General features: G+C 41.1%; 3 protein-coding genes across 4 annotated transcripts; 2 read left to right on the plus strand and 1 right to left on the minus strand.

Annotated features, from left to right (window-relative positions):
- Positions 1-4400: 4400 nt before the first annotated feature.
- LOC142895001 (olfactory receptor 52E8-like) lies at positions 4401-5706 on the plus strand. The gene has a single exon (XM_076035727.1). It carries the CDS (start codon positions 4401-4403, stop codon positions 5364-5366), a length of 966 nt encoding a protein of 321 aa, XP_075891842.1. The 3' UTR covers positions 5367-5706.
- Positions 5707-6585: 879 nt separating this feature from the next.
- Positions 6586-7548, plus strand: LOC142895046 (olfactory receptor 52N5-like). Its single transcript, XM_076035773.1, has one exon. It carries the CDS (start codon positions 6586-6588, stop codon positions 7546-7548), a length of 963 nt encoding a protein of 320 aa, XP_075891888.1.
- A 2858-nt stretch (positions 7549-10406) lies between these two features.
- hmgb1b (high mobility group box 1b) lies at positions 10407-13297 on the minus strand. 2 transcript variants are annotated; one of them, XM_076036468.1, is made up of 5 exons: positions 12901-13297; positions 11573-11728; positions 11325-11470; positions 11063-11237; positions 10407-10984 (listed from the first exon to the last, which is right to left on the minus strand). In XM_076036468.1, exons 2-5 carry the CDS (start codon positions 11717-11719, stop codon positions 10853-10855), a joined length of 600 nt encoding a protein of 199 aa, XP_075892583.1. In that variant the 5' UTR covers positions 11720-11728; positions 12901-13297; the 3' UTR covers positions 10407-10852. The 2 variants fall into 2 exon arrangements, with proteins under 2 accessions (XP_075892583.1, XP_075892584.1); XM_076036469.1 differs by lacking the exon at positions 12901-13297 and adding an exon at positions 12043-12571.
- Between the last annotated feature and the right edge of the window lie 933 nt (positions 13298-14230).

Raw genomic sequence — 14230 nt, forward strand, 5'->3', positions numbered from 1 at the left:
TTTGACGACGAAAGGCCAGAAAAAGATATGAAATGTTATATTTAGTGCACATCATGAAATATACACTCTGAAACATGATATAAGCTATTTTACATTTGACAATGTCAAATGATCAGACTGTTTTTTTTACTTTCAGGTATGCACACTGCCGAAATGACAAAGAAGCAGAATTTCAATATAAAGCAGGGAACTTTAACTTTTACCCATATATCACCAATATGTATACAATTGATACATTTATGTTCTTACATGGTTTGTTTTTGACTTTCTGTCTTTATTTTTGTAACATTGTGCATTCATGTCAGGTTGTTTTTTGTGAGATACACGGCAAATTTTTAAAGAAATAAAGAAGAAAATAAAACAGTTTATATTTAATAATTTACACATCAACCAGTATCTGATGAGCGCATCTTACAGGAGAATGACCTCATGTATGTCATCAGCTGTCAGAGGAGCCGTTCTCCCTTTGAACTTTGCTTAGTGTTTCTTTCGCTAACTTTGCTCATTAGGCCTAATGACTGATGTTTACCAAGGGTTTGATGGGACGATGAGCGTGTCCCAGTTGGCCCCCAGGAGAGATCCATCCTCTGGAGATCAGCACAGGTAATGAACCTCTGTGGGTTTGGTGACATGTTGCAGTAAACAGCGACTGTTTTGTTTTGCCACTTTTTTCCAATGGTGACAGACAGCTGAGTTCGAGAAAGGAAAGGAAGGAGTTTGAGTTTTACTTATAGTGTTCTATCAAACGACTTGTTGTTTGCACCAGAATTCAAAAACATTAAGAACCTATGTTATTATGTATATCTTCCTGTTTTAATTCTCATTGTGAATCAAATTTACATGTTGCATGTGACTCTATTGCAGTGCTGCAACCAACAGAGATTCCACGAAAGAACCAGAATCTTCCTCAGTATTTTAAATTCCATTTAATATCAACTTTAATGCTGTGCACAACTGTTAATAATGGAATCCTGTTGTCTTAACACTTACCCCGCTGTATATTAGTTCTAGTACCTAGACATTTGTTAAATGGCTGCTAGTTTTGATAATGGTATGACCCATTAGTATCTTGATAAATGTTCAATAGCCACTTCAAGTTTTTTCTTGAATTACTTTGATGAGGTTTTAGAATGAGTGATGACTGATATCGGTGTTGTGAAAGTGCACACTGGGTGGCGTTGGGATTCTGACAATAATAATAGTAATAATAATAATAATTATAATAATAATGATAATGCATTTTATTCGTATAGCGCTTTTAAGAAAACTCAAAGAAATCAAACAGATCTAAAACAAATTGTAGACAGTGACGTGTATAACATAACAGGACAGGCAATGCAGGACAAAGCATCCTAATAGTTGCAATGTCCTTATTCATGAATCTCTTTAGTGAACAAATACGTGTTTATCTGCTTCGTCCTCTTACGCCAAAGAAAAAAAAAGTAGAAGACATGAAATACATTGGACTGAAGGTTGTGCTGTTGCCCTCCACAGGATGCACATAAAAAACTTGATTGATCCACATCTGAGCTCACACATTCGCTGCATGTCTATTAGCGTTCGGCTCACAGGTGGTCCTAACGATAGTCAGGGGCACAGCTGACCCTAATGACCCTGCCTGCGCCTGCATTCTAGCGTACCTGAACTCAAAGTCCAGTTAATTTGATCAGCGTGAGCACACCCTTGTTTGCAGAAGCATAGACTTTGAGTTGTTGTGTTCATTCCAAGACACAGTCCACTGCATTAGATGTGGAAAGAAGCGTGCCCAAACAAGGAAGTGAGCCTCTGTTATTTCCATTTACCGTGCAGCCAAGTAGAAGTTGAAGTAGTTGTAGCAGTCATTGCAAAATCAGGAAATCCATCATGCAAACATGCTTTCTATACTGGAGCAGGACCACACACTGACTTTTTTTTTGTTGTTGTTGTAAATTACAAATATGGTAAGAGGTTTCAATTTCTTTGTCTTGGTTGGTTGCCAGCCAAGGCAGACCGTCAATGCTCATTGACTGTACTGGACTTTGTATATAAACAATCATGTTTGGACACGTACATTTTCAAATGTCAAGGATAAATATACACTGCGACCGCGTGGAGACTCACCACTACGATATGTCCTATATCGTAGTATGTTAAAATTGTACTTTGTCTACTTTATGTCCACTGTAAATTATATTTATCCGTGAGGATTTAAGTTTTCTGCAAAACTGAAAACACAAAAAAATGCTACAGCGCTTGTGCCAGGGCTATCTCAACCAAACCCCTGTATACAGTTGTCAGCGGTCTCTGCATGATGACCAACAAGAGTTGGGTCCTCATGATTAAGATCATCTCTGCTTATATGTCAATTTAATGCAAGAGTTTGATATCAAATATGTGGTAAAAGCTGTCCAACTCCACATAAACAAAACAATATATATATACTTTAATAATGAAATCATTGAATGTTACTTCTGACACGAGTTTCATCTTTCATACTTGGTAAAAATATCGTCCATCTATCGCTCCTTGTCCTGCATTCAGGAGAACAGCGTGTGAATATACCACTGTTACAAGGAAACTATCCAGCTTTCAACCATAACAAGGATAACGTCAGTGTTTTTCCTGATGGAACGTAGTAAATAATAATCGTAAATATACGCATAGAATAAATATATACATTTGCTTTTTTTTCTTACCACTAGATGGCGCCAAATCTTACACATTTGTGTCAACAGGCCACATTTGTGGTGGCTGTGATTGCAGAGGGAAACGTTGTGCAAAGACAAGATAGAGTGCGCATGTTTGATAAATTCAGTAAAAACTCTTTATCTTGAAAAGTTTTTGCCTCGGGTGAAGTATGAAGTGTGTCATGTTTGTTTGGAGCGATCGTCTGAAGGAACAGCGCTAAAAAGTTCCTGGAGGGAACTAACTGCTGTTTTGGGTTAATCTCAGTCTCAGGTGTTTGATTAGAGTGCACAAGCAAACAGATCAACTGGTGTGTTTGTCTTCATTAATTGTTATTGCAAAACTTTCTAGAACAAGTTGTTTAAAAGAGGTTATATGTATATATATATATATATATATATATATATATATATATATATATATATATATATATATATATATAACCTCTCTCTCTCTCTCTCTCTCTCTCTCTCTCTCTCTATATATATATATATATATATATATATATATATATATATATATACACACACACATATGTGTATATGTATTTATTTTACATTGAGTTGTACATTAAATTTTCAGTGTGCGTCACACACTGAGCTAAATGTCTTTAATGTCTTTGTTTAAGACTAATAATGATTACTGGCTGATAACCATCATTTGTTTTATGAATATATGCACATGATTACATTCTTGAATCCCCATTTTAGTCAGATACTGATTTAAGTGAATGTAAATGGCCAGGCCGTCAGAAAAAAACATAAAGTTGGTTGTATACATGATTTATACCAAAAACCTTACTATATCAGTTATTTATGCATTCATTATTCATTTTAGAAAATGTCCATAGGTGTCACTGCTGCTTTGTTATTAAATCCTAATGGATTTGTGCTAAATACAATGACTGAGTGCCAACTATTAAGCACAGGGGAAAAGAACCGTCCTGAAAAAGAAAATCAATTTCTGAACACAATGGAGAGTTGCCGTGCAGCTCTGGGATTTAATCCTGTAGGGTTTTTAATCCATTAGCACTATTGAATAAATGGGGCGATCCCTGCAGTGGACAAACAAACACTGGCATCCTCAAAGGAGCAATGCACTTAGTATCTTGATGTTTGTGAACATTAAATTCTACTATTACCATGCATTTCATTTGTAAAAGCAAAACTCAAAGTGAATCTTGAATTGCAATAAAAAAAACAAACGTTTTGTTGTTTTCATTATACATCCAGACATTGGCCTACATATGGTGTTGGTTCTGCTTTTTATTGCACAAATAAATCGAGTTGTCTTTAATTTTCACTAGTGTTTGATAAACAATGTCATGTAAATCAAGCGTATGCTTGTTGTATTATCGTCATATTGTTTACACCATCCATGGATTATGCTTCTGCGCTACAATTACTGATTAAAACTTCACATAAAGTTTTCAAAGCGGCAGTGAGGGTCAAGACCTTTCTGTTGCGTCACCCCGTGTCTCTTGGATTCATACTTGATATAAAGCTGACTCATCACGAAAACTATCACACGAGCATCTCTCCTCTTGTCATGTGCTGTGTTCACACTGAGCATGAAAGAGCCTCAGAGGCATAAATCACTTTCATGCATGAGCTTGTTGTTTTTGTTTTTGTGCTTTGAGACAAGATTGAATGCCTCTGTTTTTGACAATTATCCGACAGTGTTTTAGAGGTGCCACTTGCCTTGTTTTTGAATATTTTTAATTGCGAATCTGAATAATGACCAGCAATGTGACAAGGATAAGGAGCTTCTCCATCCTTGGCTTCCCTGGACTCTCCCCCCAGTACTACGGGCCTGTGTCTGCTCTGCTCTTCTTCATCTACCTCGCCATTGCGGTGGGGAACGTCTTCATTCTGGCTTTCGTGGCCAGTCAAAGGCCGCTGCAGAGGCCCACCTACCTGGTGTTCTGCCACCTGGCGCTGAACGACCTGACCTTCGCCACCGCCACCCTCCCCAAGGTCATCTCCAAGTACTGGTTCGGCGACGGCCACATCTCCTTCTACGGGTGCTTCTCTCAGATGTTCTTCGTCCACTACCTGGGCTCGGTGACCTCCTTCACCCTGCTGGTGATGGCCCTCGATCGCTTCGTGGCCGTCTGCCTGCCGCTGCGCTACGCCGCTCTCATCTCCAACGGCACCATCTCCGTCCTCTGCGGGCTGGCCTGGCTCGTGCCGCTGCCCCTGGTGGTGGCCGTCGTACTGCACGCTCTCACGTTGCCCTTCTGCGGCTCCAACGTCATCGCCCAGTGCTACTGCGACCACATCTCCATCACCAGTCAGGCATGCGGGGAGGACGTCCACGTCGTGGCGGTCACGTCTTTGTGCATCGCCATGTTCTGCCTCCTGCTCCCTCTCGCCTTCATCCTGTTCTCCTACTCCTCCATCATCGCGGCCATCACCAAAATGTCCTACGCCGCCGGACGCCGGAAGACCCTGTCGACCTGCACCGCGCAAATATTCGTCACCTGCCTCTTTTACCTGCCCAGGTGCTTCGTCTACGTGGCCAACACGGTGGGATTTTCCTTCAGCCTGGACGTGCGCATTTTGCTCATCCTGCTGTACAGCCTCTTCCCCCCCACGGTTAACCCCATCATTTACTGCTTCAAGACGCAGGATATCAAGAGGAGGCTGCTCAAAAAGCTGAGAGCAAACAGGGTCGGGACGGAAGCGAAGCTCTCACGCTGAGTTCAAGAGGTCGCAGTCGCCCGTCTGCACCCTGAATGAGACCAACGGCGTCAACAATGCTATAAGATCATATGTCAGTTGCGACTTGTGTTGTGAGTTTCTTTCTTTTGTCTTCTTTTCTTCAAAAAAAAAAAACCCAACATCTATTGCTTTGCATTTAGGCACCTCCGACATGACGACATTAGTGTGGGAACAACAGTCTAATAAAACCTTGCTGTAGAGCTGCAGAAAGGGATTTTTCTACAAGCTGTCTTGTCAAATGATTTAAATTGAACATTAAGGGATGCATTTTGTTTCCATTAGTCATATACACTCATACGGAACAGATTGTTCAGATGAAACAATCATCTGAACAATCTGTTCAGATGATTGAACAGATTGTTCAATCATCTCTTTCGTGCGTGACCTTTTTTAAATAACAGAAAATGAATTGTTGCCATGCTGCATTATAGTTGGCTTCTGTCTGTTGTGTCGTGTATTTTTGTCAATGTACATGTGGCAAGGAGACGTGTCTGTGAATGCGTTGATGCACATAAAGAAATTCAAAAATAAATATTGTCACTTTGTTTCTTTACACATTGAACATACGAGACAGACAGACTAATTAGACTGTGATGATTTATAGTGTTCACAATACATTCTTCACTCTCTGCTTAAAATGTTAATTTCTTAAAACATTCATTACTGAAATTTCAAAGGTAAATTTCCCTATTCTTAGGTTGGTTTCTAACAAGCAATTTTAGATTTTATTTCTATTTATTTCTTTTTAATTTTTAATTTTTACAGTTTTGTCATTTATAAATGATGCTTAAGTCCCCTACGTACCACCCTACACCAAGAGTATTGATCTGTTTTTCATAACAAGTTACTTCGGGGGAAGCTTTTAGCAAACAACATGATTGACTTGGGACTTTGCTGATGGGTTCAGGCTCCACTGGGTGCTAATCTGCATACAAGTAGACAAACAGAAGATTTGATTATAAATAGTGTCACAGGCAGCACTGTCAACGGGACCTGGCCAGACCTCCGTGAAGGATGCGCTGACCTTTTTTTTTTAGCACATCGGGTGAAGAATTTTTGGACGTTTAGCATCATTTCAGGAGTAAGAGGCAATGTTTTAACTAAGTCTCTGAAACTATTTTGTTTATTCTGAATCAGTTTCTGTGCTTCATTGTTAAATTGTCCTTGTCACAATTTGAAGACTCTGCCTCTGTATGCCATGGTTTTAAAGAACGTCACCTCCATAAAGAACTTTGTGATCACTGGATTTCCTGGACTTCCGTCAGAGTATTATGGGCTGATGTCTGTGCTCCTTCTGCTCCTCTACCTTGGTATCGTGGTGGGAAATGGCTTTGTGTTGGCCGCCATCGTGTTTGAGAAAACCCTGCGCAAGCCCACCTACTGGATCTTTTTTCACCTGGCCATGACAGACGTCATATTTGGCACCGTGACTCTCCCGAAAATCATCATCATTTACTGGTGGGCTGATGCGATGACCTCTTCATTCGTTTCCTGCTTCACCCAGATGTATTTTGTTCATGCTTTGAGTGCTGTTCACTCTTTAATGCTGATGATGATGGCTTTGGATCGCTTCATTGCCGTGTTGTTTCCGTTCAGATATCCCGTTGTTGTCACGAACAAGTCCATTACGGTCGCCTGTAACCTCTGCTGGGTTCTCACGTTCATTCGCATGATGGGGATTGTGTTTCATGCCTTAACTCTGCGCTACTGCAACCGGAACACCATCTTGCACTGCTACTGTGATCACGTATCCATAGTGTCGCTGGGATGCGGTGAAGAGGTCACATATGTTAGAATAGTTGCACTCGGAAATGCAATGGTCACTCTCTTGGTTCCCTTAACAGTGATCATTTTATCCTACATTTTTATCACAATAGCTGCTCTGAAGATGTCTCAAACGCAAAGTCGGCATAAGATTTTGTCCACATGTCTCCCTCAGCTCATGGTCACCTGCCTTTATTATGTGCCCAGGTGTTTTGTTTATATCACTAACAATTTGGGACTTCTTACGTTGAGGAGCGATACCCGAGTTGTAATAGCCATGATGTATAGTCTAATACCGGCTGTGGTTAACCCACTCATATACTGCTTAAAGACCAAGGATATTAAAGAGACGTTGACGAGGAGATTCAAAAACAAAAGAATTAAGATTTTAAAATAATATTCTCGTGCAAAAATCACAATTTACTGCATAATTAGAAGTGCCATGTGAAGTTCTACATAAAAAAAATGCTTGACTGTTTTACATTCTGAAGCTGTTATCTTCATTCATATCTAATTTGTGTTTTGCCATATTGCAGTCATCACTCACAGGTGTAGAGGAATTACAAATTCTCCTGTGTTCTTCATCTGCAGCATCATCAGTCTGTTTTCTATCACCATCTCTTTACAGTTTTTTTTTTCACTCCCACCAGACATCCGCAACTGTGACTCTCAAATCAAATCCAGACTCAAAACTCTGTTCAAGATTGCCCACTCGCTTTAACTGCCTGGTTTCTCGGTTTATTATTTATTTTATTTTTCTGTATGATTAATTGTGTGTGCTTTTATGTATTTTTTTTCTCTGTTGTTTTATTGCCTCTCTTTGTACAGTGTCCTTGAGAGTTTTGAAAGGCGCTTGTTTTTTTTGGTTTTTTTAAAGTCAGCAGGAACAAACATCACCATCAACACTCTCAACTCACAGCTACAGACAATTCATACACTGGCTTCGGCTTCAGTGCAATTAGCCCTTAATGTCTTTGGAGTGTGGAAGGAAGACGGACCCACGAGAGACAGAGAGAACATGCAGACGCAACACAATAAGGCCTCAGGCCTGGGAATTGAACCCATAACCCTGCTGCTGCCTTACATTTTTCTGCTTGAATGTGTTTTCCTGTCTTGTTCTCTCCACATAGTCGACTAAATACAGCAATGAGTAAGTAAGGAAATAATTTGGATTTTTATAAGTATATATATTTGTTTAGGCATCATTGCACACATGGGTTAAGACAAAGATTGAATTTGTCTGTCATTGCTGTATTTTCATTGCACTCCACAGTGTTTATCAGATTGCAGGATTCTGAACTTGAAATAAAATCAAAGTGGGGACTTTATGGAAAAGACTCCGATCATTTAATAAATATTAAATGTAATAAATCCTCTGAAGTGACTTTTAGTTAAATGCACTTGCTCATCTTAACAGGAAGTTACTTTGTACTGTTTCTCCCTTGACCAAAATAGCACTGAAAGAGTGCACCTATTTTCATATGTGTGCAACCGTTGCATTGTGACACTCTCCAGATGTGTCTCCAGGGTGCACCTGTGGAGAAGTAGAAAACAAATCAGTCACGAAACACAAACCAATGTGATAACCGCGCAGAATTAAAAAGTGAAAAGCTGACTGCGTACCTTACGTCATTCACATCCAACACACTGAAGTAGACCCTCACACTGTAGACCTGCAAATTCCCCTGCAGTGCTGCCACGGCAGTGCGTATGCAGATGCTTCGAAATCCAGGCAGCAGTGGGATAATAAGAATTCCCCCGAGGGGACGGCTGAGCAGGAACAGGTTGTCTCCATCATCCGCCTGCGCTGCGCTGAGGCCGTGATGGTGTGGGAGTCTGCGGCTGCTGTTTGTACCTTGCTCACTATTGTTGCTGTCTGTGCACAGGCAACGCATTGTGATAAATCATAATAACATCAGTGGTATGAACTGCTCTGCTGCACTTTTCACTCACCTGGTGCCGTGTCCTCCCTCACCTCAAATGTACAAACCCTCTCACAAAAAGCCATCTGTCTTTGCCATCTGTTGTCAGAGCGCAAGTTGACCGTGCTGGATGCGTCAGACCAGGAGGGAAGCATAAGCTTCCCTGACACACTATCTGCAAATTGCCTGCCACCGCTTTACATTTAGTGTGTCTTCACACGGCACGTTGTGTGAGGAAGCAATAAAAAAAAAGACACCTGCAAGATCGCATGAAGTGGAAAAATGAGCTTCTCTTGAAATGAAAATATTAAAAATGGTTCTCTGAAACTGCCCGTGGCACATCAAGAGGCGATAAGAAAAAGAAAACCGCCGACAGTATAAAACTTCACAACCCAGAATACGGGTGATAAATATGGCTTCCCAAAGTTTTTGGCACTCTGCCCAAATTGATAGAAAAAAATAAATCAAGAAAAAGAAAAGAAAAAAAGACTGAGCCTGCAGAAGACTGAGAGACCAGTAAAAGACAAACTCTAAAAGCTGTGTCCACAGTTAGGGACTCAATCTTCTCAGCTGGTAATCCTGACTGACACGCCCCTTGGACACCACTCAATGCAAATCCAGCAGTGCAGAAAATGCGGTTCTTTCCTGACAGAATCAACCTAAATTGTCAGAAACAGCAAAAGTCATTGTCTTGAAAAGTTTCTTTCATTTGCTGACCGTGACAGTGCAGCTGAGTGTCGGTGCTGTTGTCAGCCTTGTTTGCTGCTTGCCCGCCTAAGAATTCTCTCAGGGTCTGATTGTTGTTCATTCAGCTGTTGGCGGAGGGCAACTGTTGATTTGGTTGAAAAAAAGACAAATACATGTAGAACGTGACATTTGCCCAGAACTTGGAAACTGAATAATTTACAGTTTTTGTTCTTTTATGATTTTTTTTGGTTGTTGCACTTTTGCACCTCTGTTAATCTAAATAGTTTGCCAGGAGACCAGGGAGGAAATATTGCTTCATTCCAATGTTATGGTAAGGTCACTTTAAGAATACTTTCCAATGATTGACTTGTGAATAACACCTTGAATTGAGAGATCATATTTACTTCAATTGCCAGCTCCACTTAGCCCCCTTTACTTTTGCGTCTACTGCGGCATCCTATTCAGTAATTCTTGTTGTATAGTCAGTTGAGTGAAGGCGCCATAACTACATGTATACTCCACCCTAGAGTGAATTATACGGTTCATCCTTGTTAGCCTAGCCACCAATTTTGTTCTGCAATTTGGCTTAAAACAAATGTATTCAAACTTACCTAATAAAGATATCAGAAAACCACAAGACAACCAATTTAAGAAAAACGACCTTTATTGAAGACATTCTTGAATGTCGACAGCTGCATTTGATATTAGAGTGGTATTCAAAGAATAAAAAGACATTGGGACAGCACATAAAAAAAATATTTTCCAAAATAAAGTAAAATACATTAGCAACTCAGAAAATCTAATTTTTGAGTTGTGACACCTAAAGACTAATTATCGTCATACTGATTTGCAGTCCTAAATTGTCAACACAGTATGGCAAGGAGAAAGAACTACCACTAGAAAAAAAAAATCTCAAACTTAAGATATGTAGTGTTAACTTTACAAACAAAGAGAATAACACTGTACATCTTAAAAACATTAAATATACACATGATCTTGTTCAGTCAGACTTTCTGTTTCAAGATGGTGAATTGAGTATATTAGGGTAATATGGCATAAACAAAACTTCAGGTCCTTTTTAGACGCAATGGCCTAGTCATCGTCGTCGTCGTCGTCATCCTCGTCCTCTCCCTCTTCTTCCTCCTCCTCCTCCTCGTCGTCATCGTCTGCTGTGGCAGCTGACTCGGACTCCACCTTGCCCTTCGTACGATAAGCAACGATGTCCTGTGCAAGGCAAGAGTTGGTTTACTTCCAGCGCAGAAACATACATGGCTTCACACAAGACATTGTGCGGCCACCTACCTTATCGTATTTCTCCTTCAGCTTGGCAGCCTTCCTCTCGTACGGCTGCTTTTCCTCTGCAGATGAGCTGTTCCACATCTCTCCCAGCTTCTTGGCTGTGTCCCCGATTGACAAACCAGGGCTCTCAACTTTGATTTTTGGGCGGAAATCAGCGCAGAAAAGGAAGAATGCAGACCTGAGTGGGGTTTGAAAATCAAATGTTAATTGTGATATTCTGATAAAGGTGCTAGTAAAGGGTGTGGAATGAGATCACTACACATACGGTGGCCTCTTGGGGGCATTAGGGTCCTTATATCGCTTCTTCTTGTGGCCCTTGGGGGGAATGTAGTTCTTCATTTCTCTCTCATAGCGCACTTTGTCTAGTTTCGCCAGGTCTTCGAATTTTCCTTTCTCTTTTGAAGACATAGTCTATGGAAAATATAAACAACAAACAAAATGAAATTTTTTTCCCCCCACAGCATGATCAATCAACAACAAACAACAAAAACAAAACAATGTACAGTGACTTACCTTCCAACGCTCTGAGCACTTCTTGGAGAATTCTGCGAAGTTCACAGAGACATCGGGATGCTTCTTCTTATGCTCCTCTCGGCATGTTTGCACAAAGTAGGCATAAGAGGACATTTTGCCTCTGGGCTTCTTTGGATCCTTAACCATCTTGTTTAACTAAGAAAACAAAACACACATTTGACTTGAATCTCAATCTGCTCGACAAACTGAAAATATATCGTTGAAATATCAGCCCAGCTTGCTGCCTCTTGCCTTGTCAGTTGCACCTATTGTTTAAAATGGGGGTGATGTGAAGGAGGGGAGGGGGGGTCGGGGTGACTAATAATCCATTGTATGAACAAATCAAATTAAGCTTAATTTATTACTGCGGTAAACTAACGTTCGATGTCGTTTACACCCCATTACAATCTTCGAACAGCAGTGCTGAAAACGCTACATAATACGCGTTAAGAAAATAAAATGATGCATACCAGCAGTTCCTATTACCTCGCAGGAATATTCCTCTCATTAACATACACAGCCGGCTTTGGGGGTTGTACTACACATGAATACATTAGCGTTAGCTTCCACTGCCTTTGATAGCTCGCCGACGGCTAGCCATGATGGCTGCGCTCAGGCTTTGTGCACCGTCGCCTTCGCCGCTAGTATTATAGCGGCACTGGCCTAGCTATGCATCCGCTAGCATGCATGTTCAGATCTCATTTGGCAGTGACGACTCTTAAAATGGCTGATTAAGTTGCTAACAATGGGCAGCTAAAACACACCCCGCGCCGCGGGGAACAAAAGGTCGAGTCTCTTTGAAATGCTTCATTTGGACTGAACCATGCGTGTTGAGAAAAGTGACTTGTGACGCCTTTCACTGAATATGTCCCGCCTGCATTACGGCACCGGTGTCAGCCCCCAGTACCCACTGCGAGTTAACCAAGCTACGATTACCGTTAGCTCCTAGGCAAACAACACGACAGCTGAGAGCGGCGGGCCACCATTGTCAGCTTGCACTGTTGAAAGCTCAACGAGTTAGCCCACGGGGGAGGAAAAAAAGCCGGTGACCAAATAACCGGCTGTGCACTTAAGTCAAAACTATCCTTTAATCTCGTTCGCGTCCTAAAAAGGCCGCGGCTAATTTTTTTTTTTTTTGGTAACGTTCTAAATGAGCAAGACAGGCGTCCCACACTTGACGCCTAGCCTCCCATTCACGCGTCTGGAGAGCCGCCGCAACTGCATATGTTCGCCCTCCAGCACAAAGCAAAGCGGCGCTTTCATTCATAAAAACAAACAAACTCCCGGCGGCTTCGCGAGCAAAGTTCGATACATTTCGGGACGCTTACCTCTTGTTAAACGCTACAAGGAAAAGGGGGGCCAGCAGCCAGTTACGTCGCTTAAGTCTCAAGACAATGGGACAAGGAGCACCGTCAATGCGCGCACTTTTGCCTGCGAGCGAGGATGCCTCGGTGTTTATGCTGCGAGAGGAGCTCCCGCTGTCGGACATTGGCTGCCGCCGAGTCCTTGGAGGATCTAATTGGACACTCTGCGTCTCAGTCACGCTCCGTGTACAGTTGGTTGTTCAGGACACGGCGGGCTGATGGCGCTAAACTTGAAAATTAAAAGAGAGGAAAAAAAGTCAAGTGGCGAAAGAGGTACCAACCACTAATAATAACAGATAATACCAGTAAGCTTCGTTAACCAATAGTAGTAGCCTTTTAAACACAAGTCATTCCACACTTATATTGTCATTAGCCTATGTTGCCTAGGGCGGATCGCTGCATCCTTTATGTACACTAGTGGATGTTTTGATGTTGCAGCGCTTTAATGTTTGGTTTTAATCTTTGGCCCTGTTGCAAAACACTTTGAACTGTGGCGTTGTTGTTGTTGTTGTTGTTGTTGTTGTTGTTGTTGTTGTTGGTATTGTGTTTGAGTAAACTGTTTTGATTTGCACATTTATTCCACCAGACTATTATCTTGCAGTATAAATTTATGGTCTTGTTACGCTGTGTGTGTGTGTGTGTGTGTGTGTGTGTGTGTGTGTGTGTGTGTGTGTGTGTGTGTGTGTGTGTGTGTGTGTGTGTGTGTTGATTTTGGATTTTAAATTATGTGTTGATTTGCTTGTTTAAAATCTGTCTAGTATCCTCTTTCCTTTCTAAATGCATTTTGAAATAAATAGGAAAAACAGGAGCTAATTGTTTTTTTGTTTTTTTTTTAAATAAAGGATGTACAAATAGCTTTGTGGATAGATGAGAAAAATAAAATATAGAAACAATAAAAAGCCCTGCTTGAAACTGTCTGTCTGTCTGTCTGTCTGTCTGTCTGTCTGTCTGTCTGTCTAGTCTATATAGTTAATTCTGAAGGCTATTTTAAGCCTCTCCCACAGATGCTTAATAAAATGTGATTATTCAATGTTTCAATCCATTCATTTATGTCATTTTCTTATAAGTACTACTTGCAAAAGTGTGCCTTCCGTTTTGTTGGGCCCCAGGTAATAGTCTGCAGAGGCACTGCTTTTGTAGAGGGCAAACTGCAGGTCTGAATAACAAACGTGGCATCAAACATCCAGCATGGGAGAAGTGGTCCACAGGCCAGACTTTGTTGCAGAGGTCCTGCTGTCGACATGAATCATTGATGCCGGGAGTCAGCCGGTTAACCTGGAAGCATTTGCACACA

This window comes from Nelusetta ayraudi, unplaced genomic scaffold, assembly GCF_046127955.1.
Source record: "Nelusetta ayraudi isolate G7.1 ecotype Tasmania unplaced genomic scaffold, CSIRO-AGI_Nayr_v1 ptg000048l, whole genome shotgun sequence".
NCBI lineage: Eukaryota > Metazoa > Chordata > Actinopteri > Tetraodontiformes > Monacanthidae > Nelusetta > Nelusetta ayraudi.

Bases quoted from the DNA above. Each gene is read 5' to 3' on its own strand.
- LOC142895046 (XM_076035773.1), top strand. From the start codon at position 6,586: ATGGTTTTAAAGAACGTCACCTCCATAAAGAACTTTGTGATCACTGGA.
- LOC142895001 (XM_076035727.1), top strand. From the start codon at position 4,401: ATGACCAGCAATGTGACAAGGATAAGGAGCTTCTCCATCCTTGGCTTC.
- hmgb1b (XM_076036468.1), bottom strand. From the start codon at position 11,719: ATGGTTAAGGATCCAAAGAAGCCCAGAGGCAAAATGTCCTCTTATGCC. The intron at 11,471-11,572 runs GTAAGTCACTGT...TATTTTCCATAG, and splicing joins AGTGCTCAGAGCGTTGGAAG to ACTATGTCTTCAAAAGAGAA. The intron at 11,238-11,324 runs GTATGTGTAGTG...AACCCCACTCAG, and splicing joins AATGCCCCCAAGAGGCCACC to GTCTGCATTCTTCCTTTTCT.